The sequence below is a fragment of the Lutzomyia longipalpis genome, chromosome 1, assembly GCF_024334085.1.
Source record: "Lutzomyia longipalpis isolate SR_M1_2022 chromosome 1, ASM2433408v1".
NCBI classification, from domain to species: Eukaryota; Metazoa; Arthropoda; class Insecta; order Diptera; family Psychodidae; genus Lutzomyia; species Lutzomyia longipalpis.
This window is the reverse complement of record NC_074707.1, coordinates 27,531,187-27,557,977: the sequence shown is the minus strand read 5'-3', so window position 1 is coordinate 27,557,977 and position 26,791 is coordinate 27,531,187. Positions and strand designations below refer to the sequence as shown.

General features: G+C 41.9%; 8 protein-coding genes across 18 annotated transcripts in view; 2 read left to right on the top strand and 6 right to left on the bottom strand.

Moving 5' to 3' along the window:
* Positions 1 to 1,928, bottom strand: part of LOC129797420 (papilin) — a 41,390-nt gene extending 39,462 nt beyond the window's left edge. For 3 of the 8 annotated variants that reach the window (XM_055839949.1, XM_055839948.1, XM_055839950.1), the window contains exon 1: positions 410 to 807. In XM_055839949.1, the coding sequence (XP_055695924.1) occupies positions 410 to 432 (23 nt within the window). In that variant the 5' untranslated portion in view covers positions 433 to 807. Of the gene's footprint in view, positions 1 to 409; positions 810 to 1,885 lie in introns of those variants that run through there. The other 5 variants (XM_055839953.1, XM_055839954.1, XM_055839952.1 and 2 more) reach the window with 4 other exon arrangements.
* Positions 1 to 26,791, bottom strand: part of LOC129797484 (protocadherin-23) — a 953,251-nt gene that overhangs the window by 113,024 nt on the left and 813,436 nt on the right. The gene's annotated exons all lie outside the window — the stretch shown is intronic.
* LOC129797474 (probable cationic amino acid transporter) overlaps positions 1 to 26,791 on the bottom strand; it is a 261,906-nt gene that overhangs the window by 113,024 nt on the left and 122,091 nt on the right. The gene's annotated exons all lie outside the window — the stretch shown is intronic.
* Positions 3,358 to 6,104, bottom strand: LOC129797502 (translation initiation factor IF-2, mitochondrial). The gene is made up of 5 exons (XM_055840154.1): positions 6,014 to 6,104; positions 5,800 to 5,899; positions 4,913 to 5,734; positions 3,690 to 4,638; positions 3,358 to 3,617 (listed from the first exon to the last, which is right to left on the bottom strand). Exons 1-5 carry the CDS (start codon positions 6,028 to 6,030, stop codon positions 3,445 to 3,447), a joined length of 2,061 nt encoding a protein of 686 aa, XP_055696129.1. The 5' UTR covers positions 6,031 to 6,104; the 3' UTR covers positions 3,358 to 3,444.
* Positions 6,153 to 7,182, top strand: LOC129797728 (sperm-associated antigen 7). Its single transcript, XM_055840559.1, has 4 exons — positions 6,153 to 6,331; positions 6,394 to 6,547; positions 6,606 to 6,934; positions 7,003 to 7,182. The coding sequence occupies exons 1-4, from the start codon at positions 6,253 to 6,255 to the stop codon at positions 7,113 to 7,115; spliced, it is 675 nt and encodes a 224-aa protein (XP_055696534.1). The 5' UTR covers positions 6,153 to 6,252; the 3' UTR covers positions 7,116 to 7,182.
* LOC129797539 (titin-like) lies at positions 7,168 to 9,650 on the bottom strand. The gene is made up of 2 exons (XM_055840240.1): positions 9,472 to 9,650; positions 7,168 to 9,349 (listed from the first exon to the last, which is right to left on the bottom strand). Exon 2 carries the CDS (start codon positions 9,188 to 9,190, stop codon positions 7,472 to 7,474), a length of 1,719 nt encoding a protein of 572 aa, XP_055696215.1. The 5' UTR covers positions 9,191 to 9,349; positions 9,472 to 9,650; the 3' UTR covers positions 7,168 to 7,471.
* On the top strand, positions 9,737 to 10,878 carry LOC129797699 (26S proteasome non-ATPase regulatory subunit 8). The gene is made up of 3 exons (XM_055840517.1): positions 9,737 to 9,921; positions 10,061 to 10,236; positions 10,302 to 10,878. Exons 1-3 carry the CDS (start codon positions 9,829 to 9,831, stop codon positions 10,813 to 10,815), a joined length of 783 nt encoding a protein of 260 aa, XP_055696492.1. The 5' UTR covers positions 9,737 to 9,828; the 3' UTR covers positions 10,816 to 10,878.
* On the bottom strand, positions 11,252 to 26,608 carry LOC129797418 (probable E3 ubiquitin-protein ligase HERC2). The gene is made up of 9 exons (XM_055839941.1): positions 25,223 to 26,608; positions 23,375 to 25,156; positions 22,515 to 23,305; positions 16,320 to 22,442; positions 16,054 to 16,254; positions 15,105 to 15,983; positions 12,559 to 15,038; positions 12,028 to 12,496; positions 11,252 to 11,960 (listed from the first exon to the last, which is right to left on the bottom strand). The coding sequence occupies exons 1-9, from the start codon at positions 26,376 to 26,378 to the stop codon at positions 11,805 to 11,807; spliced, it is 14,037 nt and encodes a 4,678-aa protein (XP_055695916.1). The 5' UTR covers positions 26,379 to 26,608; the 3' UTR covers positions 11,252 to 11,804.

The window sequence follows — 26,791 nt, the reverse complement described above, 5'->3', positions numbered from 1 at the left end:
CCACTTAAGCACACAATGGAATTCCTAAAATATTCTCTCTTAACTTCAACCTCCTCAATCACTAAACATCACTCTAAAAACTATACATAAAATAGTTATACGACATTTTTCCTATTATCCCTTCAACAAACATTTCTCTTTGGAGAGTGTTTTATCACACATCAACTAAGAATGCTCAAACGACACCGCCAATCACTTAATATTCCGCTTTGTTGAGAACTTTATTGAAATTGAATGACTTTTTATCAATAATGTTCATGTTAATTATATTCATAAAACCACTTGAAACTATTAAGAAATAAACCATTATGAAGCCTAAGATGAGAAATGCACTCCAGCAGCGATTAGTAATTTAATAAAAGAAAAGAAAAAAATTAAAGATCATTAGAAACTTCTTTTTTTCACTCACTGAAGTTGCCTTGATGGGCCCATCCTTATTGTTGGACCATAAAATTAATTTGAAGTGCTGAGAAAAATCCTAATGTGATTTTCACACAAAATAATCCACAAAAAGTGTCTTATAGTGAGCAAGTTAATCCTGTTTTTCACCACTAGAAAAAAATCACTTTGATCTCACTTCGAATTCCTTCAGGAGGAAAAAAAACTTTTTATCCAAAAAAGTATCCACAAGTCCAGAAGAGAAGTTGAGAAAATCCAAAAAAAAGGGCGGAGATCACTGAGAAAATCCGTGCTGTCCTTTCGACAGCCAAACCGAAACTGACTGCTTGCGTTTGAAATTTCCTCAATAAAGCGTTCTAATAAAATTGGATCGCACCCGTTGGAATACTCGCGACTGAATGGAAGAGAGAAGGCAATTCTCACTCCTTTGCCCAGCTTCTTTTCCTCTTCCTCTTTGCGTCCGTTTTTATTTGATAATTAAACAGCCGAGGGAGAAGATGATAGGAAAATAATAAAAGAGAGAAACTCGCAGTGTTCCGAACTTTCTTGCAAAAATGCGCGTCTTGTGGTGCTTAGGCTTTAGCGTCTACACAAGGACTGACGAGCCCAAACGATTACATATTTTTCAATGAAGCCGGCCACGGAGAGTGAGATGCTCACCAGGGAGGAAGAGGCCAAAAGACAAAAAAGACGTCATGCATAGGAGAAGAAAAATCACTGATGGGGCCCTCGTCTCGCTCACAGAGGCATTTTTACAGCAAAAATACTAAAGCCCAGAGCAACCTCTCCAGTCTCACTGTGTAAATCGCTTACAAAACTCAAAAATGCATATAGAAACACTCACAGAGAGATCATCAAGTCGCTCAAATTCGTCTCCAGACATGGCACTACATAGAAGATGGGATAAGAAGGAGTTTAACGAGGAAGGAAAAAAAAACAACAGTCATATTGAGACTCCGGGGAGGGGAGATCAGTCAAAGAAATCTCATGCATCGACATAAATTTCCAATAGGAACGCATTTAAACTCTCCCACGGAAAATCCAACTGCGTGAGCCCAACTGCAAAGACAAGGGATGCGATCATGGGAAAATTGCTTTAGGATCTCATGAAAAAAAAATTGTCTCATAAAATCCCACACGCACTCCTTCTCATCGATCGTGCAACTGCTGGGCAGCGAACTTTTGCGAAATCTCAACAGCGAGATGCCACTGTCTGTTTACCTTTGAAGTGTGCCCAGAGTGTTGAGAAAAAAAAGCACCTCACACTCTCGCCCATAGAGAGAATTTCTAACACACAGCACATTTTACAAATATTTACCCATTGAAATACTTTGTCAATGATCCCACTATTGTGTGAGATCTTAAACATTTTACATTTAGTACCCAACACCTTTATCTCTTTTTCTCCTCAAAAGGACACGCGTAAGATCACCTATGATCACCAAGAGATCATGTAAATTGACGCTAATTGCAGTGAATATCTTACCTCGCAGCTCCACTTGAGAGATCCTTCGTGATCACTTGACGATCTGCTGCTCATTTAACTGAAACACCTCACTAAACATCACGTATATGCATTGATGGACTGAAAAGAAAGAAAAAAAAACAAATATTTAAGGGAGGGAATAATGATGATCACATAAAATGATTACTATCTTATAAAATTTATCAGAGAAGATCAAAAGAATGATCAATCTTTGGTTGAATGATTTTGCATAATTATTCTTTTAAAATATAAAAAAGTGATTTTCTTAGAATTTCGCGAAAGAAAAATCTTACGCATTAAAAGAGATTATTCATTTTATTTAATTTTATTACGGGTTCCATCCGTTTAGATGATTTCCCATATTATTCATTTTGAGGTTCTCTAAGGCTGAATTATAAAAAAATCGTACAGTCGAAAGGATTCAGGTAAAAAATTTCTGTTTTAATTTAATTTTAACTATGATGCAGAAAAAATACTGATCCATCAATTTTCCTGTGAATTTTCTTCATTTTTCATTTTTAAAAAATTATCCATTTTATCCATGAAGATTTTAATAATAAAAAAAATTTAACATTAATTTCACTCATCGGTGAAGGAAAATATATCTGTTACTAAGTATTTAAAAAATGTGGAAATGAAAGAGGAAGTATTAATAAAAAGAAGCTATAATTACACATTTTAATCACACATTAAATGCCACAAGTTTAGAAACCGGAATTATGTTGATAACATTTTCTCCAAACATATGTGACCCCTCAAATTTATTAATGAAAAATTTACAAATCTTAAAAAAAAATTAAGATGAAAAACTTTTTTATTTTGTATTCAAAAGATATTAAAAAATAATGTTTTTATCTGAAATATTCATTAAAAACCAATGAAAATGATACGAATATTAGGCGAATGTTTTCTAAATTTTGCGACTATGTAAAAGTTTTTGAAGGGGAATGAAGAAAAAAAAAGAGAAAAGGAAAAAAGCTCCAGGAAACGTATTATGATAAAGACAAAGTTTTATCGACGTCCAACTTCCCAAGCTGTGTGTGTTCCTTTCCTTCAATCATTTGTATATACTCAGCAGGGTCCAAATTTAGAAATTAATGTATAACGATTAGAGACTTTGCAGCTTTTTTCCGGATCTCCTCTTGATATGAATTCTACTTTTTTTCGCACACACTTTGGGGCTGAGAGAGGAAGAAGAAAAAAGGAGAGCAAAGCCATTATTCCAGCTATGCCACATTGAGTATTTGTGATGCTTGCTGGTGAACATTTAAAATTTTTCATTCACGACCAAATTGGAGCAAAGAAATTCCTCAATGAGCTTCTCATGGACTCCACACAAATCTCCGCACACACGATAAGAGAACATCCGTTGTGGTGTTTCTCCCCCGCCTTACTCTGACATAATTTTACTTTATACAGTGTTGCGTGATTTTATGGTATGCCAAGGAGAAGCTTTTACGTGAGGATAGAAATATGTTGATTTATATATTTACTAATTCCTAATACAAGTCTTCTAGTACCGGCAGGAAATAGCAGCAATGTTGGCTGGAGGAAGATGTTCAGAATCCAGGATCCCACGCTGTTGTCTGGGCTTTCTCACCAACGGAGTAGCAGTAAATGATGTCTCCTGGCTTCACTTCGCATGACAAATCTTTGAGCTTTAGACCACACTCTGTATCATTTTTTATGGAATCAACTTCGTTCTTTAAATGTCTCATGGATTCCAGACTTCCTGCAATTATTTTATTTTTAGAGAGAATGATTAATCAAATAAATTTCTCTTGTTTCTTTTAAAAACTCCTACCTTTGTAGATAATTTCACCTTGTCGCACGATTTTGAAGTTGAGCTTCTTTTTGAGCATTCCCTTCGTACATCGACATCCCAGCACTGTGACTTCCTTCTTTCCTTCCGTGATCTGGAAGATTTGCAGTACATTCGCCTCACCGACAATTTCCTCCACCTCCAGTGGTGGAAGTTTGCTACTGATCTCATCCTTGAGATCATTTACAAGGTGATAGATCACTTTGAAATCTCGCACAGGTGCTTTGCTCTTTGTTGCCACGGAGGAATCAACGGAAAAGGCATAGATGATGGCATTGAATGTCTTGGACAATTCTACATCGCCCTCTGAAACATTCCCCACACCATAATGAACTATATTAAGGCGGCACTTTTCTGAATCATCGTACGAATCCAAAACATTTAGGATTGCCTCAACGGACCCGTGCACATCACCCTTGAGGATAATATTTACGCATGGTGTACCATCGTCATCCTGAATCTCCTTCTGTCGCGGACCTTTTTGGCGACTCTTGAAAAAGCCCATCTTCCGTCTCGCATCTCGTTCTGCTCGATACTTTTCCAGATGCTCCAATTCCTTCTTGAGTATAGCCTCTCGATCATTTTCGATCTTCTCCTCCATTTGCTGTCCCTTCCGGAACCGTATTACAGAGCTAGCCTTCTTCTCACTCTCCACCTCTAGAACTTGCTCACCAGCAAGCGGGAGGTCACGCCATCCGAGGATTTCAACCGGTGTCCCCGGTGGTGCACATTCCATCGGCTTTCCAGCATGATCAAACAACCCGCGGACTTTTGCATAAGCCGTCCCACTCACGAGAACAGCTCCCTTTCGTAGTGTCCCACGTGTCACAATGGTCGTGGAGAGCTTCCCGCGGAATTTATCAATCTTTGATTCAATTACAATTCCCTCAACGAACCCCTTGAAATCCGCCTTGATGCCCATCATTGTGGCCTGAAAGGAAGTTTATTCAGACATGAAAAAATACTGCAGACAATCTCGAGAGAAACTTGGTCAAGACTTTGTAGCAACAATTTATGCTTCTTTATCAAAGGAGTGTGTAAAAATTGTTGTGTTTTATATCACACGCATATCCGTTCCATAATCACATCAGAATCACGCGTTTATGAGCACAAAATGTTCAAATTCAGCGGAGAAATTAAAATTGAGAAGCTCTTTGCACTCATTTTTTTTAATACAAAACGAACGAATTGTAATTATAACTCACCTGTGCACTGATGGTCTCTGTGAGTTCCGTGAGATTCGTGCCTTTTAGGGCTGAGATAGGCACGACCTGAATATCCCCACCATGTCCCTCAAGTGCTAATCCCAGCTGCATGAGATCCCTTTTTGTTCGCTCTACATCCGCTTCAGGCTTATCAATCTTATTGATGGCCACAATTATGGGTACTCCAGCATCCTCTGCGAGGCGCACAACCTCCTTCGTTTGTTGCATGACACCATCTTCTGCAGCCACCACCAGTACAATTATATCAGTGCAATTAGCTCCTCGTGCGCGCATTGCACTGAAAGCCGCATGACCAGGTGTATCCAAGAAGGTAACCTTTTCCCCACTCTCCAGTTCAACGGTGAAAGCTCCAATATGCTGTGTTATCCCACCAGCTTCACCAGCTGCCACAGAAGCACCCCTTAGAGTGTCCAGGAGGGTGGTTTTTCCGTGATCTACATGCCCCATTACAGTCACAATGGGAAATCTGGGTTGTAACTCTTCAGGATTGGCTGGTGGACGTGAAAAGACATCCTTGTCTTTTACAATAGTCTCTGCTGTATCCGGAGGAGCCACAATCTTCATCTTCATCCCACATTTTTCTAGAATTTCCTTAATTATCTTCACATCATGCAGACGAGCATCAGACTCGAGATCATCCACTCCCGGAACATAGAGCATCACTTCCTGGATGTGTTCCAGGGATTTCTGTGCTGATTTAGCCAATTCCTCCACTGTCATATTCCGCCAGACGTCCACTACGCCGGAAAGGACGATCTTATTGGACTTCTTCGGAGCATATTCAATGATTCTCGGGGATTTCTATAATAAAGTGTTTTCTTGCTAAAGCCTAAAAGTTCTTGAGAATATTCTCATGAGTTATTTACCTTTTCTTCAGCTGTTTTTCGCCTCTTCAGGAACACGAAATTAGAGTGAATCCTTCTACTGGACGATACCTGGGAAGCCCGGATGAGTGTCCACGGTAATCTAGAAAGAATTACTCTCAAGATGAGCATTGATTTATGGAAATAACATGGCAAAAAGGTTCAAAGGACTTTATTCTAAGGAATTTCATTATAAATAACAAGGAATTGCGCTTACTTTCTTAGAAAATCCATTATTTTTAATTTATTTTTCCATTTGTAAAGAGGGGGATAGGTTAGTAAACATGAAACACCTCGATCCTTGAAACATACATGAAGCACGACAAAGGACAATCAGCGCCTCTAGTGTCCAATTTGGATGCATCATAACCTCAAAAGGTCATTTGTTTTGATGCTAAAATTATATTTTATTGAGTGATTTTATTAAAAACAAAAAAGGCTAATTGTAAGGGAAAAATGGATCTTCTGGGATCTATTCTGGCTGGCATGGATCAACCTCCGTGTGTTAATAGCAAGGATAAGGAGATTTTGAAGCGTAAGTTCTTGATTAATCATTTTTTTAATCAGTTTTTGAGGTGTTTTTTTTCTTTCTTTCAGAACAAAAAGAACAAGAGGAAAAACTCTTGATTCAATCCAAGAATGAACTAAATAAATTCCGCAAATACGTTGAGGAGAGAATTGAGAGATTCATAAAGGACAACAGGAAGTTTATTCAGTTCCCAAGTGCAGATAAAGTCTACAGGAGTATTGTGTAAGTGTGTACGAAGGAGACACAAGGACAAAATGTTCTACAAAGTAATTCGTTTTAGGCATGACGTCGTTGAAATAGCTGGCTTAATTGCCATGAGCTTCGGTCAGGAAGGCATAGATCGCTATATTGTTGTGTACAAGCGGGAGTACTCTCCGTGTGAGGATGAGATTGCAGCCCGCAGGAATGGTGAGGAGTGGAATGACACAGTTGCGGAAAAATATAGAAAACAACGAGAAGAACAAGCTGGGGAAGAGAAGGCAAATGCAAAAGAAAGCGAGTCGTCCATACCAAAATGCAACTACAAGGAAAAGTATGTCCATCTTATTGGCGAGAAAGCTGCTCTTGAAGCTGCAAAAAAGACAGAAACAAACAAGAATTACGGATTTGGTAATTTTCAATCTATTTTTAACTTTTCCACTTTTTGTTTATTTGAAACATTTCTTCGTAATTTTCAGTTCCGAGTGCAAATAAGAAGGATTTGAGATCAATAGAGCAGACCCTGCTGGACATCCAGGCAAAGAAAAGACTGAAGACAAGTCATCAGCCATATGCAGAAGATGACAAGTGAAGAAGTTTTCCCGAGTAATCCCATCATATTACCATAAATAAAACAATGCACAAACATTTAAGTAGGAGCTCTAAAATGTTTTATTCAGAACGAAAGAGATGTGTGTGTGTGTAAAATAGATCCATTATTCTTTCCAATTAACTATATCTTATAATTCACAAGAAAAAAAGACGGTCTTAATGTAATGCCAAAGATGCACCTTTCTACAAAATGGCTTGAAAGTTAGAAAAAAAAGAAAAATTAAAGAGAAATCATAAAAAATCAGTAAGGAGAAACACTGTTGAGTGGTCATAATTCTCCTTTGTCTCTTCCATATAATCTTTTATGTACATCATTGTCCACGTTGGAGAAGCACGTTATAACACCACTGCTACGGTCTCCACACACGAATTCTTCATACTCACATCATTGACGATTTCAAGAAGTGTCTGGATGTCGGATGGGGTGGAAAGACTCGCGGGAGCTCCCACGAAAACCACTTCATTGCCCTCAATTTCAATTATGAGCTCGGTTGCACTGAAAGTCACGGAACGCTCCTTACTTGGATCAGTAGGTTTTGTCAGCTTGAACGTGATACTGCTTGATGGTTCAGTGTCTTCATTGACGTTGTGACTCCATGCTTCGGAGGGTAATTGAATCTCCTTAATCTTCTCAGTTAAATCCTTCAGTGTCATACCAAGAGTAATTTTTGGGAGTTCCTCAACTGATTCTCGCGGAAGATGCACAACATTCCACAATTCGATTGACATAACATCCCTTTTGTGGGGAGTATCGGAGATTTTGGACTTTGTAGTCAATCCTCGTGTGATGAGTGGGGGTGGTCTGGTGATGAGCGGGGGTGGACGCGTTGCGGATGATGTTCTATTAATCAATGGGGATTTTGCATCACTGGATTTTTTTTGTACAGTACTCATGAGGTGCGATGAAACGGGCTCCGGGCGCTTTCGTGCACCGGCAGATGCGACAAGGGCCTCTTTGAGGGCTTTCTTGGGCTTTTCCAAGGAATTTGCACCCTCCGTGAGATCAATCACGGTGCACTTTGGAGATGTCGTGAGACTCTTCTTAGCATCGGATAAGCTACTAACACTGCTGACCTTCCCATTGTTGGCATGTCGCGTAATCAAAGGCGGCGGTGGTGTACTTTTAGGGGAAATTTTTTGACTCATTCTGCTTGCCACGGATGGCAACTTGGGCAGCCCTTTCTGCGGAGAGGTCACCACTTTTGGCGACTGTGCCAACACTTTCGGAGTCTGACTACCCACTTTTGGGGATTGACTAAGAATTTTTGAGCCGTATGGCGTGCGAGGAGGTATTTTGTGCGCTTCCGGAGGACACTTACGGAGCCTCTTTGGCTCATTCACCAATACTTCGTGCTTCTTACTCAGAATCTCCGATACATCAACAATCTTCACATTTTCAGCCGTCCCCTCAATATCAATGTACTCCCCTTTCACTGGGGAGCCACCTTTTATAATTGAAATTTTCTTATCATTCGAACGTGTCTGCGGCAGAACCTTCGGCTTCGATATGTTCTTTAATTTCTCCTCAAGGGCCTTTATGTCTTTCTTCACCGAAGCATCCACGGTAGCAATTGTATTATCATCTTTTTTCCTCTTTGCCGCAATATCCGGAGAACTCAGCTGCTTCCCCTGTCGTTCCGGAGTACGCTTTACGGGCTCATTTCCTTCCTTCTTCTTCAGCATTTTAACATCCTTCGATTGCGGAGTTAGCGATGAAATTTTCTTAGGGGGCTCCGGGATTTTGTTCTTCGGTGGACGTCCACGTTTGCGAGTACCTGGCTTGGGTGCTTCCACCTCCTCTTCGTCGTCATCCTCAGACATTGGTACAATTTCCTCGCTTGTCTCAGACCTTGCTGGGGACGTCGAACGACTGCTGTCCCCCGCATCTTTTGAGGAGAATGACACAATAACATCATTTGAGTACTTGGGATTCGGTTTGGGAATCCTGCGCGATCGAGTTAGGGTTAGGGAAAGATTCTCAGTGTCTTCCTCTGGCACTTTTGTCTTGTTGGGGGTATCTTTTGCTTGATTTGCATTTTTCCTCGGTCTTCCCATCTTGTTTTCACTCTAAATAGATCAAACTTTTTGTATCAAAAACTGCAAGTGGCTTCTGTTTTTTTGTTTTTGCTAACGCAATGTTTGGTTTTAGTTGCAACAATACACGTCGTCACCAAGCACAGGAGACCATTTCGCAGGAGTATCAAAAGGTTTCACCTGCAAGAATACCGTTCAATTTTGAGAAATAAACTAATTTTCATAATCAAGTCATCGGGGTATTATTAAAGAAATCGAGAGTGACACAATTTTTTTGTGAAATTCCCGCGCACAAAACTCACCTTATCAAAGGATCAAAATAAAATTCTCATTTACTCCAAGCACAAACTAAATGTCTTTTCCCACACTGCGACGCAGCTTTTCCAACTATTTTCTCACTGTTTTTTCACTGTAATTCTCAATTTTATTTAGGAAAATTGTAATTGATGAAATTGAAGTAACGCCACGGACGCCATATTAGAATACAAGGGGTACTGATTCCAGAATCAGAATCACCTCACCTTGTCATTCCCCTCTTTGACAAAATTTTGCTGTGACATTTGCTCAAAATTGTGAGGTTATGTGGTGGTGAGTGGTGAAAATAAATTTTGCTTTTCACAGTGTTTTTTTCTTGGAGTTTTCACGGTTTTTATCTCAACATGCCCTACCAATTGCATAAGGAATTAAAAGCAGAGTGGCAAAAGCCCACGAAGAACCTCAAGAAAATAGGAGATTTGCTGGATCAACTCAAAGTAAGGAATTTCCTTCTGAATTGAATATAAAAAATATTGCATATCATTCTAACCTAACTTTTTGACTTGTCCGGAATATTTTCAATGCAAAACAAACTTAATTTTAACTTAGATTAATTGTTTTTCTTTGTTCCCTCAGCTGGCTCTCATGAACTTGGTCTACCTGCCCACAAGCAACAATGCTGCCTCCAAGAATGAACTTCTTGTGGCACGAGAAGTCCTCGAGATTGGAGCTGAGTACAGTGTTGCTGTGAAAGATATTGTAGCCTTTGAACGATACATGTCGCAACTTAAGTGCTACTATTACGATTACAAGTGAGTTATTTTAATCCAAACTTCCTAATTTACTCCCTAAATGACTCTATAATTTCGTCCTATAGGAATCTTATCGATGACTCAGTTAACAAACATCAACTACTGGGTCTCAATTTACTCTTTTTGCTTTCGCAAAATCGTGTGGCTGAATTCCACACTGAATTGGAACTCCTTCCAGCTGATATCATTCACACCAATAAATTCATTCGGCACCCACTAGCCTTGGAGCAGTACTTCATGGAGGGAAGCTACAACAAAATCTTCCAGGCGAAGGGGAACGTTCCCGCGGAAAGCTACAATTTCTTCATGGATATCCTTCTGGATACTGTGAGGGATGAGATTGGTTCATGCTTGGAGCAGGCATATGAGAAAATCTCCCTCGCTGAGGCATCCAAACGGCTCAATTTGAAGACAAAGGAGCAAATTAAATCATTCGGAGGGAAGAAAGGCTGGAAGCTGGGTGAAGATAACTTCTATCACTTTGCCAATGAGGCCCCAAAACCGAAGGAACCAATACCATCGGTGGAGTTGGCGGAACAGGCCATCATCTATGCTAAAGAATTGGAAATGATTGTCTAATTTCCTTATTTTGCATCATAAATCATTTATTTTATAATATAATTATTTTTCTTTTCCACATGAGAGATGCTTTATGACTTTTTTTTAAAGAAATTTAGCCATTTGTTAAAGCGCGTACACAACAACGTGTGTAACTTCTACAAAAGAAGAGTCCTGCTGGTGCTTTTGATTTGTCTCATCGGTCTCACTTTTTTTTTTAAAAGGTATTTTATTTGATTATTTTTTTAAGACTAAAAATGAATGTGTTTTTGTGAATCAGCAAAAGAGCAATGAAAATCGTGCAAGTTTTGCTTTTTTTTCTTCACCAATTTTGAAAGTTTATTTATTAATTTTTTTTTAGTTATTCCAGATTTTATTCTTTATTTTTTCTTGTTGTAATATCATTATCTAATGAATAACTTTAAAGCACAACATAGACAAAATGATGGACTGGACATCAACATTATTTTTTTTACTTCCATATTAAGGTTGTTTTATTTTTTAAATTCTTTTTTTTTTTCTTTCATATCCCTACCCTTTCTATACATAAAATACTTATCAAGTGATGTGTGCTAGGAATAAGCAACCTTCTAAACTAATTTTTGGTTGATTTATTTATTTTTTTCAAATAGTTTTCACATGAAGTCATTTGAAAGCTATTTTTTTATAATCTTATAAAACGCATTTTGAATATTAAATAAAGATTTTTTATCATAATCACCACGTACATAATATAGGAACTAACAAAAAAAAAGAATATCTAGTAAAAAAAAAAACATTTTATAATTTTATGGTGGGTTTGAAAGGACAAATAAAGTAAAAGTTGAGAAGTTCGGAATGTTTTCCACACAAACTAAAGAAAAAAAATCTATTTAAAAAGAACTTTGGTGAAGGATGATCACGTGAAAAGAGGAAGATGGATCAACAACACGTATTGGTCTATTGAGGATAAATAAGCAATATAAATACTAAAAGGATTTTCTCAAAGTCATGTCCATTCTCGCGGAGGCTTAGTTGAAGAAGTTGTGACTTGCCACAGATTCAATATCACTATCCTCGCTGCCGGTTGTCTCTGTGGGTTCCCCAATTGCAACCCTGGCATACTCATCGGAGTCGATACTCTTGCAGAAATGAATTGCATACTTTAGTTTTTCTTGTAGAATAGCCTGAAAAATAAATAAATATTCCATTTAGGAAGCGAAGAGATAGATTATTCCCGACAATTAAGCCCACCTTGCATGTATAGCGCGGCATTTTTAGCAGAAAGAAGCATGTGTAGCTCTCAGGGAGAAAGTTATCTGGAGGATTGTACTTATCCAGTACTTGCAGGACAAAGTCCCTTCCACGAAAATCAGCAATTGTACGCGGAAGGCGTGTTCGTCCCCAGACAAAACGCAGGAATAGCGATCGCTCTTGATTACTAAATTCCTCCATGACTTCCCAGAACCACGTGACGAGATTCGATGTGGCTTCAACACCCTTGTAGGATGCCACAGATTTGAGGAGCCCCAGAGGGATATCTGGGCTCCCACACACCATTGCCTGGAGCTCAGATGCTGAAAAGAGCGAAAGAAGCGGCACAGGAATGACCTTTGACATTCCATCGCGAACTGCCTTAACTTGCTCATCAAACTCATGGAGACGGTAGCTGAGTGCCAATTTGATGTATTCATGGCGATTTTGTGGTGTTATCTTGATGTATCTGCAAAAGAATTTTCGCAGTTAATCAATTTGAAAGAAGGTTCCTTTTGAATGAAATCTTACCTCGTGGACAGGGATATTTCATGACCCTTCGCCGAGGGTGTAGCAAATGGAAGTTCAAGAGTATCAAAGACCTTCGGATCATCATCCATATCTCGGATACAGAGTAATCCAGCCACGTAGTCTCTATCGATCTCCGTTAAATCAGCCGGACGAAGAATTTCGCCAGAGAGTTGCCTCCAAACTGGCTCAGCCAAATTCAAACTCAACGGTGATCCCGTCCGCACAGCTATACCCATTAGTACACCCAGGAAGCGAAACATATTCATCTGCAGCACCGTCGTGAGGGTGGGATCAAGAAGAAAACAATCCCGATTGGCCCCAGCTTCGCCACGTCCATTGGGTGTCTGAATGAGCAGTGGAACACTCCCGTTCTGCAGTTCATCGCACATTTCGGCAATGGACTCACTGTAGCCACCGCCACAGTCATCGACACTTTCCCCAACAAATTTCACCTTCCACACACGATGGGGCAGTGAGAGAGCTTCTTGTGTGAGTAGCGGAAGTTTATGTACCATCTGTCCAAAGACACTCTTCATGCCATCTGTTCCGGCCAATCCACCGCCGGATTTGATTCGTGATCTCTTAACTTGAATGCGATTGAGTTCAATCACCGGACCATGCTGCTTATCCCGTACCATTGTCGTTTGAATTACCTTCCTAAAGGTAGCCTCCTTGATGCTGTACACCAGGAGATCTTTGAGGCTACTCAGTGAAAGAATACCACTGATGGGTAACATGGCCAGGCATGGGCAGATGAGTTCCGAGAAATGGTGCAGAAGGACAAGACGAGCATGGAGGGCATCTGGGGGGAGATCACGACAAAGATCGTACTCTAGTGGTGGTAATGGTGGTGGACGACACCCTTCATTGAGTTGCGATGTCGACAGGGCGAGGGTATGAGCTGATCCACAGGTTACTTTGACAATATGCTTCCCCTGGAGTGCAGTAACCAGTCGCGGGCGTGGAATTGCACTGACAGTTCCATCCCCGAGTTGCCCCTCATCATTGTCACCCCACGTAAAGACCTCCCCTTGATCGCTACACGCTACACAATGCAGTGATCCCGTGGCAATTGAGATGATCTTCTTTCCTTGGAGTGTGGCAATTTTTTTCGGTCTTCTCACATGATCAACTGATCCATGCCCAAGGCGATGGTAGTCTCCCTTACCCCATGTGTACACAGCCCCTGATCTCGTGAGAGCAACTGAGAATTGGGATCCACACTCCACCTTAACCACCCCCAATCCGGCTAAACTTTCAATCTTCATTGGAACTTTGCACCCATCACTTCCGCCACGACCCAATTTCCCATAATCTCCATCACCCCAACTCCACACATTGTCATCATCTGTAATGCACAGAGTTTGAGCATCTCCCGATCCACAGGCAATGTCAATGGCACGATAGCCAAGCAATGCCTCAACCATTTTTGGGCGTGTTTGATCTTCCGAATCCCCAAGTCCAAGGCGTCCATAGCGCCCTTTGCCCCACGTGAGGACAAGCCCTTGGGATGTAATACACGCCGAATGGGCACTTCCGCAAGCAATATCAACAACCCCAACACCCGAAAGGGCTTCAATCAACTTGGGGCGATCGTAGCTTAGGCGATTACCATGCCCGAGTTTACCATCTTCACCTTCTCCCCATGAGTACACCTCACCATCCGATGTTAGGGCCAGGCAGTGCTTCCCGCCAGAATTCACAGCTACTTTCTTCACAAAAACATGCTGCAGGGATTCCACGAGTGTTGGCGTGGATACAGACTCTGATCCACCAATACCTAGTCGACCACCTGCTCCATATCCTGTTGCAAAAAGCTTCCCATCAGCTGTTACAGCGTACAAAGTCTGTTCTCCACCTGCTAGTTGAACAGGTCGCAGCAAACTCAATGCTTCACATGGTGCAGGAGCTTTTATGCGGCCACCATCAAGTCCACCCAACTGCCCACGATGATTGTGTCCCCATCCATAAATGGTACTTGCACCACCCCACGAAAGAGCCCAATCTTCGGGTCGTCGATTGAGCCACTGCAACAGTTGACTATCATGTTGTATCTTAAACACATTGTGATCCTCATGGAGAAACTGCTCACGCTCTCCCATTGACAAGCCCTTTTCAATATCCAAGAATGCAGGAGGTGGTGGGGGTGGTGTAGGTGACACCGAATCAATGTACTGAATGTTAACACTCCCGGAAAGACTACTCGCCGAACTGACAGACAGCAATGACGTTGAGGCACCACTTGGTGGATTGGGATTCATCTCGGCGAGTTTCTTTCGGATTTCCATGCAGAAATGCTGTGGAAGTTGCGTACGACGAATGAGAGACTGTGCAACACGTACAGCTGTGCAGTAGCGCCTAAACCAAGACCACTTGTGAGAATCTATTGGTGGAAGAGAGCTATCCAGTTGCATATCGCATGCTAGTTCAGCTAAAGTCTTGAAGTATTCGGAGTGCATCAGATGTATTCCACCGCGTACCTATTTTTAAGGATCCCTCCGTTAACTTCTGTGTTAAACACTGTAAGATAACAGTCAGTTACTCACCTGAGGTTCCTCGTATTCATACTGCCTCAATAGTACTGGAATGAGGGGTGTCAGAATTGCAACGATATTCGGATCTTGGCAGGATTTTGGAGCCATCTTCGATGTAAGCACCTCGTGGAGTTTCTTCAGCGCCCAGATGCGTTGAACACACGTTAGAGTACTCAGCTGAGCACACGATGCAAGGGATGCCGTTAGACGTAGGAAAACACTCGAAATTTGAACACAGAGTCTCGAATCGAGGAGAGCCATCACCAAATCCATCGATGGTTGCGACAGGACAGCTCGATCTGGGCAGAGTTCTTGCAAAAAGGACGATGGCATAATGGCATGTACCCAAAATCTCCATCCCCATCCATTTACAGAGCTATCACTGATAAACTTCCAACGCATCTCATCCCCTGGGATACGTATCTCTGGGGCCCACTGTGCATATTCTCGACCTGAACGTGTAGCTATTACACGGCAGAAACCATCCATGATCACAAGAGGATCATTCCTTTTCTCCGTCGAGCATTGACTGTCAAATCCAATGCGAAGTGACTCAGCTCCGGGGATCTTAACATGCCCAACAAGGGTAACGTCATCAATATATGGGTGACATGATTCCTGTACTACAGGCTTTGGGATCTTCCCCAAGCAGTGTCGTGACGTGCACAGATCCTCCAGTTCTGTTATACAAGTTTCAAGGAGCATTGATCCAATAACTGGGCTATTGGCTCCCAAAGTTATTAGAGTATTTGCAATTGTTTCAGAGGCATTTGTATTCCCACAACGACCAGCAACGCTTAACTTCAACAATTCCACCAAACTCTTCGCCTCAGGTTCCCCAAGAAGGCATGTGATGTCATCCAATTCAAGAGTATTCGTGGCATGCACCATCTGTTAATGATTTTAAGGAGGAGAAAATAAGTACCTGCCAAGTAAAGATCAATGTTTTCGCAAATCCTACCTCATCCTGATGAGTCATTGTAGCTGCCATTACAGACATGGCACTAGCTGACATTTTGGAGTGTCGCTGAGTCACATTACAGCTTGAAATGGAACCAGATTGCGACATAGATCCAGTTAAGGTCTGGAAAGTACTCAATGGTCCATTTTGAGGATTTGCATTGACCAACACAAGATCATTATCAGGCGATACATCAGGTGCCTTCAAAAAGAAACATAACGTCAATACTCTGCAACTAAACTAACTAACTAACTAACTAAACTAACCGTCAATTCAGCAGGTGCCTCTCCACCTCCATGAGCTATTGTATCCTGCTCATGAACACTATCCTGCACTATAGTACGTGCCGCTGTTGGTTCCGAAGACTCTTTAGACGCTTCCTCGCAACTTTCAAGAAGCGACTTTTCTGTATTAACGATATTGGGCTGACTATGACTCGTTAATGCAGAAATAATAGCTTGTCTGGCTTGCAGAATACTCAGAGAGTTTAGAATGTAATTTAGAGCCATTTGTCGTGCTCCGAAACTCTCAATAGAAAGCACAATTTCCGAAAGAGATTTCCTCGATTGAGATTTTGATATTGTTGAATTTATTAGCTGAGAGTCAGTATCATAGATCCCTAGGCTATTGCTACCAAGTGGATCTTTGTTAATACCAAAAGCAATTGGTTCTTTCTTATCTTCCTCAGCTGGGCTCTGAGGAAGGCACCACGCGATTGAATGAGAACTCCCGCAAGCAACACGATTAACAAAGACACCCTCAAGTCCAACCACAGAGTAGGGTTTCTTGTTAACTGTTGTATTCCCCGATCCTTGTTGCCCGTGATCATTGTCTCCCCATGCAAAGACTTGACCTGTATCGGTCACAGCGAGACAGTGAAGAGCTCCAACAGCTACATGAATAATTTTCTTTCCTCGTAATCCCTGAATTGGAGTTGGCTTCCTTATATGTTGGTCCGAGCCATGACCAAGGCGGAAGTAGTCACCTTTTCCCCAAGTCCAAACTTCCCCATTCGAAGTGAGAGCAAGACTAAACTGAGCTCCACATTCAATCTGTGTCACCCCAACGCCATTTAGACGTTCAATTTGCTGTGGCAGAGAACAGCCTTCTGATCCGCCACGACCGAGTTTTCCAAAGTCACCATCACCCCATGAAAACACCAAGCCTTCTTCTGTCAAGGCTAGCGTTTGGGCATCTCGGCTACCACATGCGACTTGCACTACTCTATGCCCCAGAAGTGCAGCAACTAGCTTTGGTTTAAGCTGCGTACTGTTATCTCCATGCCCTAGGCGACCATATTCACCTAGACCCCAAGTATAGAGCTCTCCTGAACTACTAATTGCAGCACTATGACTAGAACCGCAAGCTACGTCTCGAATTCTCTTCGATCGTAATGCTTCTATTAGTTTGGGCTTATCCAAAGTCATTCGATTGCCATGCCCTAGTTTACCATCTTCTCCTTCACCAAATGAGAAGACCTTCCCATCGAGCGTCAGTGCAAGAGCGTGCTTCCCACCTGAATGTACTGCAACTTTCTTCACGACATATTGACTTAGAACTGGGATCTGTCGTGGTGTTGATACATTACAATTATGGCCTAATCCTAGACGGCCATTTGTGCCCTCACCACAAGCGTACACCTTTCCATCTTGGGACACTACGAAGAGGGATTTAGATCCACCAGAAATGTGTATAGGATTCAATTGACTGAGTACTGGTGAGAATGTGGGTACTTTGACTTTTGATCCTTTCAGTCCGCCCAATTGCTCTTTGTCATTGAGACCCCAAACCAGTACTTTACATTGAAAGTGATCACGATTGTTCTTATCCTCAGGTGCATTTGTATAGGAACTCAATCTGTTTTCTCCTGCCACAATATCATACTCAGATGCAAGGAAAGATGCATTTAGAAGCATCAAATCCAAATCAGTTTGTTGCTTTTGTCCAATAATATTAATAGAATGGACTTTGCAGTGAATCCCATTGTTACGGCATTGTTTAATGACGATCTCAATGAAGGGATAGAATTGCTTGAGTGCCGTCAAGAGCGGTACAACTGTATCAGTGATCTTCACACTAACCCAGGTTAGCTCTTTCAATCCAGCAATCGTATCTCCAACACGAACAACAACAAGGGATGGCATATGGGAGTTATCAGCTGAACTGACTGTTATAGAAAGTGAATGCACCAACATTTTGTCGTGCATTTCAAGACGAATCCAGTGCTTTCCTCCTTGAGATCCAATACTCTGCCAACAATTTGGAGACTTATCTAAGAGATGTTTAGCTGTTGTTTCATTAGATGACACAGTCAAGGATTTAATGCACTTGCTCCAGTCATCCGTCAATTCTTCCTCATTGCAATCGAATAGATGAAGTCGACTTGGTTCGGCTTGTGTAATTTCAAAGTCACTCATTAAGCCGGTCCATTGTAGGTTTCCTGGAAATTCCACACTAACTTCTTGACCACTAATAGTCCACACTGTACCAACTGTTCCCTTAGGCAATACTCTGGTTTTTCCCTTTGCAAATGAAACCGTAATGGATTTCTTGAGGCTCACATGCATACCAACAGTGATCTGCTGAAGTGCCGAAGGTGTCACTTGAGCTGGTGTTGGAATTTCTCTTGGTGGTGGTGGTACCATGAGTTCCAGATGAAGGAAGCACATCCAGTATGTATTACCGTGCATCATCCAGTCAACTTGAACATTCAAATCATGAAGACCTTCTGTGTCCACCTTTAGTACTGTACCAATATCACCTACGCGAATATCTTCAAAATCACGAATACATCGTACGGTCATGCCTGGACAGATGTGACCTCGAACGTAGATTGCATACTGATCGGCTGTCTTGAAGTCCTCCCGTAGTGCATACTTCGTTGGGACATCCTGTGTGATTGATGACCAATCCTGCGTATCAGAAACAGCACTCTCCGTATCGGATTCCGTATTAACCGTAAGGTAATCAATGGAAGTAGCTCCTTCAGTTCCAGATGTACTCATTGTGGTATCATGCTCAAAAAGCCAGAGAACCACTTGATCAGCATTCGGTGGGATGTCTGATTTTGCTGTAAGCTGACTTATTGCATACTCAATTGCCCTCCTTGAGATTCCCATCTCCATAATCTGCTGTACAAGTGTTGACGGAGGATTTTTCTTGCCTACAGAGTTATCCTTGTTTGTAGTAGTATTGTATAAAGGAACTCCGTGAATAAGTGTCGTCTGTACAGGTGGTGGGAAATTATCCTGAATACACGATCCCATCGTGTGAGCGTGTACATTGCTAGCTAGCATTTGAGATATACTAAGGGCAGCTAGATAGAGTTCATTGTAGCTATAGCATGCCTTAACAGGACTCGGTTGTGTAGCTCGTATTAGAATATTCTGAATCAGTAGCTCATCTTCAGGCTTCTCCTCAGTCTCATGTAGCTCCTCACTAGAGTCTCGTGCATTTCCCTCTTCACTGAGACTATCATCTGATGAGCAACGACTCACACCACGTGTTCTCTGTTGCAGTATCTTCCGCAGTATGCACTGATTCTTGAACAGTACCCTCGTAGCACTGATACTTGCAAGTTGTATTTGTTGTGATCTTAAGAGGCAAATGTCTATTTTTCCACTTGCTGTGTATCTTCTCTCACCTGGCCCGTAGAGTAGCATTGCCCATGAATTCACGAGCATTTCATTAATTGGAAAGCGTGAAAGATTGAAGTATATAACTTCCAGGGAATCCTTAACAGTTGACATTGAGAGTTTTTTAATATCTCCACTAGCATGTAGGGAAACCACTGCTTTTCCTTTATTCGTAAATCGAATGATTGTTCCGAAATTCCCATCAATATTCACATGAGATCCTAACCTTGGTCGTGGATCAGATCCACCAATTAAACTCAGAGCACCCACAATATGTATCTTTTCCTCATCAATCTCCTCTTCAAAGCTATCTTGAGTAAATAAATCAGCAGCAATGCAAAGTTTCTCCGAAAGGAATTCATTAATAGTCGTATTCCAAATTGGAATTGAATGCAGTTTCCTCAGAAGCAGGATAATTTCTTCGGCAATGGTTCCAGAGTACGAAGCGGAGACTAAGACACGAGATTGAAGATCTGATGGATTCTGAATGAGGGAGCTGTCATTGCAGCAGAGTACGATTGTCTTGCCTAAACCATGAAATAGTTTCTCTATTAGTGGCATCATTCGATCTTGATTTGCTGTGGTCCAGTTAACAAGGGTAGCTTGAAGGAGTCGGAGACTCTGTATTTTCTTGTAAACATCCGTCTCCTTCTCATTGGGTGAATTAAGGATATCAATGTGAAGTGCAATCCACGGTTCGGAAGTTAGGTAATGAGTTAATTCCTTGGAAGAAGCAATGGCTCGGAGAAAGCCCAATGTGGTCCAGTGTTCGAATCCGAGCGTCTGAAAACCTGTCTTTGTGGACAGAATTGCTCTGAACATTGAAGCAAGTCCAAATACTGCACTCTTTTGCATTGTATCGCCATGTTGACCCACACCGACGGAGAAGATTTGCAGCATCTTCAGACAACTGTGTCGAAGAAGTTTCGTTGGATGGGAGTCTCCACTAAGGATGATTTCATTGAAAAGTTCCTCCTTTTCGGACTCCGAATCGGGTGAAACAATACTCGATAGACTATCGGCCAGACGAAGATCGTACTGACCTTCCTTACCCATTCTGTAGGAATTCGTAGCTCCTGTATCCCATTCAACCCTCACCCAGCCATCTTCTCCAAGTTCACTGATAATCCTTCCTTCACCCGGCATTGGACCATCTTGGTCGCCCCACTTCCAATCTGTCCCACGAACAATTCTCGTTCCGATCTTCATGAGTTTTGCCATTTCGGGTCCAGTTAAATTGGCTCTTGCCGTTTTCTGCTTTAGGATTGTATCCTCATACACCACACTTAGTTCAGATCCACACTTAGTTGCCGTAATATCACCACCCATTTGTCGTAGAAGTCCCAAAATGCACCCCAAAGCACCAGAGTTGATGAGAAAACTCAATTCATTCGCCCCCAAGTCCTTAGCAACAATCCCAAACACGTTAAGGAGAAATCTTGCACGGGAGAGTTTCTTCAGAAAAACATACGTTCCAAGATTGGAATTATCCTTATCTCCATGGTGCTTTTGCTTCTCATAAATTTGCTCCTGACTCACAAAATTCTGAATCTCCTTAATTGACCACTCCATAATTTTTGCATGCGTAAGAATTATGTCTGCTTTCTGGTAGGCAGTTATCAAGTTTAGATCATCAAGAACATTGCCGCAATACACTTGTTCGGGTTTACTGAGGAACAGTCCTAGATATCCATTGAGTATGTTATATTGCACAGCATCGAGAAGTTGGGTGTACTTAAGGATTTCACTGAACATTTCAAGACCTTGTTTCCGGACTTGATAGCGCTGTACTTGGCAGAACATTGCCCTCCTTAGAGTCTCTACATCACACGTGTCCTGCGTTACAAATTGCACAATTTCACTTGCAATATTCTCACTTGCGGGATTCGCTTTGGAATTTTGGATGCTCTTCTCGCTCAATTTTGTTATCACATTGCTGATAAATTGTTCAGCTGATTCACAGTCTTCCTTGCGTCTCACAAAATTACCATTCTTCTCATTTGTTGGGGTTTTGGCGTCATCCACATTTGAGGTTTTCTTCTCAGATATCAAATCTTCTGCTGCATCTGCTAGATTATCACTGGGAACATTCTTCTCCGGTGTAAGGAGTCCATCGAGATTATCTGAACTGCCCTTTTCCACATTCTCGGGCGTTCCTATTTTGATAGCAGTATGCTGACTCTGAATGGTCACATTGAGAATATCTTCTGGTTTTGCACATTCCAATTGCTTCTTGGCAGTACGCATTTCATTGATAATTCTATGAACTACAGTACGAAAACGTGGCTGCTTATAGAGAATACAGAGACGATTGAAGGCTGACTGCTCTGTACTGACAGCCGGACGTACTTCATAGAGCAAGAAACGACATTTATCGAGGATTGGTGCACAAACCTCCTTATAACTACGATTCAGTTGCTGGCGTGTTCGTATCAAGACCCATTTTGTCTGATTGACAATCTTAACAATTTCTGCCAGAGAATTTGGGAGTTTTGTTGTTAGATTAATGTCACTGAGTTCACTGTCTACTACAGCAAGAACTAGTGGACCTAAGCTCTGATGGCGTAGCAAAACAGCCGTTAGGAGACGATCAAATTCCTGAATAGGATGCTCCGGCGGGTAGTCTTGGTACCAAATGAGATTATTCTCCTTGCAATACCTCTCGGAAATTGTTAGCCAAGCCAACACAAGAGGATCAGTCAAACGAGATTCTCCAAGGCCAGTTAAGAGAGAATCAACTCGTTGATTGATGCGCTAAAAATTATTATTTTTTTTATGAAGACTAGCAAAGAATAAAATTTAAAAAAAAAAAGAGAGAGAACTTACCGAGAGTGGCCAGCAGTTGATCTGGGGCATATTTTGAATGGGAATTTGATTGGAAGATTCCGTTGGTGTACTTCCAGCAGTTGATGTACTACTCCGTGCTTCACCCTTCTCCTCATCAAATGGATTTGACGGCTGTAAAACTTGTAGCCCTCCACTCAAGATAGCACTATTGAGAAGAGATTTACATTGAATCTCTGCCGGCTGTTGCGGTATTCCCATCTGAAGTAAATTACTCCGAAGTCCCAACAGATAAGCCAAAGTGCTTTGACTCCTGAAGTGTGTTATGTATGGAATACTGAATTTTGGCACTTTCTCACTACAATCACTCAAACCAAACTTGCCCACTTTGAAATGAGCTACAATATGCTCCAAAATACTTCGATGTTGCAATAAATTTGCCTCACCACTTATGTCCTTGCCCACAAATTGCCGTAAAAAGTCACTCGTTATAGTATTGTCACATTCATAGCCTTCAATATTGCAAACATATCCATTGAAAACTATCCACTGACCCCCGGAGAGATTGTGATTCTCAAGATCCGTTTTGCGTATGATATAATTCTCATTTGGAGCCGGTACTGATGGTTGCTTCTGAGCTCCGCGACATAGTATTGCCGGCCAGCCCATATCATCTGCATCCTGAATTTCATTTTCACACAGAACACGATTCAAACTGTCCAGAGCAGTTAGGAGAGGCGTAAAGACATTTATCCACTCGAAAGATGTGAGTATAAGTGGGCAGTCTTTGTGAATGAGAACCAGACCAATGAGGAGTTCATAGAGAAGAGTATCTGATAAAAAAAAGAAAGATATTAAAAAAAACATTAAAAAGAAACGAAAAAATGAAATATTAATTTTACCTGAAATATCTGATTTTAGTATCTCCGCAATCCCATCAGTCTTCTGGAGGGAAACTTCGTAAGCTTTGTGGATTGTAGCAAGGGAGAATTTGATGACGTTGTACAGGTATTTCCCAAGTAGTCCCTCAGCCCCTTGGATCTCTTCGAGTTTCTTCGAATTGTAAATTCGCGACAGGAGAAGCCTCTGGAAGCGATGCAAGAGATCCAAGCTCGGTGATGGTTGCTCAGTGAGGGCAAAGAAGCCATCATGCGTTGTCTTTGAGTACTGTTCTAGTAGGAGTTGATTGAGTCTGACTTGAGTGAGTGCCGAATTGTTCTTCAGCAATTGTTTGATGAGATGCAATAGCGGAAGATTGTGACTGTTTGACGTATTTTCGGGCTCACAGTTTATGACTTGATTGAGTGCTATCTGCAATCCCCCCTCTGCCATGAGAGAGCCAACAAGGAGATCTGTCATGAAGCGATGACACCAAACAATACTATAAGCTGCTCCACAGGCTATTCCAGCGAGTTTCATTGACAGTGGTGTAGTCATAATTGGGGCAGCTATAATGGGGTCTCGACTGATTGAAGATGGGCATACTTGTTGATAATCATTCCTTCCCCATCCAAACACTTCGCCGGATGATGTCAAGGCGAGACAGTGTGCTGATCCCACGGCAATATCAACAATTACACGACCTTGGAGACCTTCAACAATCCTCGGGACATTGCAGTGATTCATCCCTAAGCCATGTCCTAGTCTTCCACCATTCCCATTGCCCCAGGTGTACACAAAACCATCTTCGGTGAGAGCCACACTGAACTGTGCTCCTGAAAAGACTCTCGATACCTTTGTCAGCCCTTCCACGACGGTGGGTGCTTGACAATTACCATTGAAGCCTGTTCCGAGTTTGCCATAATCTCCATCTCCCCACGCATAGACAATCCCGGACTCAGTAACACACAGTGTGTGAGCATCTCCTGTTCCCAAAGCCATATCCTTCACCCGCTGACCAACTAAGAAGTTCACAATTGTGGGAATAAGTTTATCATCTGATGTATCATGCCCGAGTCTCCGGTATGTGCCTCTTCCCCACGTATAGAGTTCTCCATTTATCCCAATAGCAGCACTGTAGGCAGTGCCGCAGAAAATATTGACAATTGATTTATCGACAAAATAGGCAATCCTCGTGGGATTTTCTCTCGGCTGACTATCACCATGACCCAGTCGACCACCTTCTCCACTACCCCATGAATACACTTGCTGTTCTGCATTGAGTGCCAAGTAGTGACATCCCTCCCAGTGAGATGCAACTTTGATCACTGGCACCGTGCCAAATCCCTCAACAAGTTGCGGATTAACCGTCTCACTTGCCGATGTGGCATTCACTGCAAAAAGCTCACCTTTCGTTGTAAGAATGTGGATGGTACCTTCGCTACATACCATCTGAGCTATACATAAATCCATTGGAAGTTTCAGCACAGTAGCCGTATACTGCTGACCCATAACACATGTCCCCTGATTCACACACACATCCCGGGAGTACCCATAGTTTTCGCAATTCAACGATAGCCAACCGAGTGTGAAGACTTGTTGCGCTTGAGATGATGATGAGGGTGTCGAATGGGGGGAGGCACTTATATTGAAATTTCCACTCATAAGATGTGGCTTCACCAGGCGATCCAGATGACTTATTATCATCACAGCTGCTTGTTTTAAGTCAATCAAATCCGAATCGGATTCGGGGATTGTGAGAAAACGTAGGAAGGATTCTGTAGGATTGCTGGCATTAATCTCTCCTGGAAAAAAACGAGAAATTGTAAGAAAATCAGGCGAAACACCTACAAAGGTTCTGAAGAACTTACCTAGAGCACCCAATCCGTAATTTTGATTAATCTTCTGGAATCTCCGGAGGATGTTAACAAGAGGAGCACCCTGATTTTTTGGTAATGTTCTATTATCTTCAGTATCTTTGTCCTTTTCCCAAAGATTGAGAAGCAATAGCACTCCCTCAAGGGCAGATCCGAGATTCCCTTTCTGTATGCCCAATTCTAGGAGCAAATTCAATGCAGTATGCCGATCTTCACGTGGAACATTGCATCGTGTTCCCATAATGTCACCCAGAACAACTTGACGGAGGAACTTAATCGAACGCTCCAAAACTTCAATCCACAGAGGTGATATCTCTCCACTGTTGAACAGGGAAGCTTCCGGAAGACCGTGTAGAGATTCCAAGGCTTCTGTGAGGAGTTCACTGCAGAGTTCGGTGTCTTCACCCGAACGCCAAGCTCGTCGAAGGAAAGCAAATGAGAAGTTGAGGGCAGCACGCGTACCGACCCTGGCTAATCCCAATCCTAGCACCGAACGATCAATTTCCAAGCGATTTGTAGCCTCAATACTTGAAAATCGACGTAGCTTCAATTCGGCATTATTTGGTGCATTGGTGTCACTCTTTGTCGGCGGCTTGGCCCGGGAGAGGGCAACGAAGTATCGGTTGTAAATGAGAAGCCTCTGCCGGAGATGTATGGCAAAGAGGCAGCTACCTGCTGCTTGAAGTGAAATTTCCCTTTGTTCATTCAACAGGGACATACGGGCAGTGGTTTTTCGCTCCTTACTGGGAATACAATCCCACAGCCAGGATTCAATGAGATTCTCGGATGTAAGTTGGGAGGAAAGTTGATTTTCCGAACAGATCTTTTTGCTGGCATTACCCGCGGAATCTGCACTGAGACGTTGGCAGGAATTGCATCCACACGTATTGGCGAGGCAATAGCCGGGGCAGCATGAGCAAGAAGTCTTCTCGACGCCACAGTAGAACTTGCCAACATCACTCAGGTAGGCAATGTTCCCCAAATCATTTTCCACACCCTTCAAGGGCGTCTGGGAGAGCTCGTTGTCTTGCAAGAGGTGGTTGTAGAGAACTGCAGAGTCCTCAATACTCCTCAGGGCACCAATAAGGTCTACATTGAGCCACTTGTCGTCCAGACAAGGTAGGGCACATAAATTCCCATAAAAACTCATTTTCTTTCCGCCCCCTCCTAATTGTCATAAAATATCTAAAAGAACTTTTTATTAAAAACACAGTCTCTTTCCTAATGCATATTCATTCTTATTGATTCACCACATTAGCATTATGCTGAAATTTCCCTTCTATCGTGGGATTTTCATTATTTTCTCTGGATTTTTTGTGTTTTTCAACAAGAAAAAAGGACACGCAATTTTTTCACCCCGATTTTCTTCTCTAACCACACTGAAGTTTCTACAAAAAATGACATTTACAATACATTTCGCATGTTTCACTATAGATCAGTGAAACATATTATTCTTTCATGTTTCATTTCATTCATTTTTATAAGAAAAAAGCGCCTCTTTGGTTTGTTGAGGTCCTTTGGGACATTTTGAAGAGCAGAAAAATCCAACTTTCGGTGGAAAAT

What these genes read in the sequence shown, in the direction of transcription:
- LOC129797502 (XM_055840154.1), bottom strand. An exon ending in GAAAAACAGCTGAAGAAAAG is followed by an intron (nt 5,735 to 5,799) that starts GTAAATAACTCA and finishes ACTTTATTATAG; the next exon opens with AAATCCCCGAGAATCATTGA. An exon ending in AGGTGAAATTATCTACAAAG is followed by an intron (nt 3,618 to 3,689) that starts GTAGGAGTTTTT and finishes AAATAATTGCAG; the next exon opens with GAAGTCTGGAATCCATGAGA.
- LOC129797728 (XM_055840559.1), top strand. Translation starts at nt 6,253, where the DNA reads ATGGATCTTCTGGGATCTATTCTGGCTGGCATGGATCAACCTCCGTGT. An exon ending in AAAGTCTACAGGAGTATTGT is followed by an intron (nt 6,548 to 6,605) that starts GTAAGTGTGTAC and finishes AATTCGTTTTAG; the next exon opens with GCATGACGTCGTTGAAATAG. An exon ending in AAACAAGAATTACGGATTTG is followed by an intron (nt 6,935 to 7,002) that starts GTAATTTTCAAT and finishes CGTAATTTTCAG; the next exon opens with TTCCGAGTGCAAATAAGAAG.
- LOC129797539 (XM_055840240.1), bottom strand. Translation starts at nt 9,190, where the DNA reads ATGGGAAGACCGAGGAAAAATGCAAATCAAGCAAAAGATACCCCCAAC.
- LOC129797699 (XM_055840517.1), top strand. Translation starts at nt 9,829, where the DNA reads ATGCCCTACCAATTGCATAAGGAATTAAAAGCAGAGTGGCAAAAGCCC. An exon ending in ATTTGCTGGATCAACTCAAA is followed by an intron (nt 9,922 to 10,060) that starts GTAAGGAATTTC and finishes TTGTTCCCTCAG; the next exon opens with CTGGCTCTCATGAACTTGGT. An exon ending in TGCTACTATTACGATTACAA is followed by an intron (nt 10,237 to 10,301) that starts GTGAGTTATTTT and finishes TTCGTCCTATAG; the next exon opens with GAATCTTATCGATGACTCAG.
- LOC129797418 (XM_055839941.1), bottom strand. Translation starts at nt 26,378, where the DNA reads ATGAGTTTTTATGGGAATTTATGTGCCCTACCTTGTCTGGACGACAAG. An exon ending in ACTAAAATCAGATATTTCAG is followed by an intron (nt 23,306 to 23,374) that starts GTAAAATTAATA and finishes TTTTTTTATCAG; the next exon opens with ATACTCTTCTCTATGAACTC. An exon ending in TCAACTGCTGGCCACTCTCG is followed by an intron (nt 22,443 to 22,514) that starts GTAAGTTCTCTC and finishes AATAATTTTTAG; the next exon opens with CGCATCAATCAACGAGTTGA.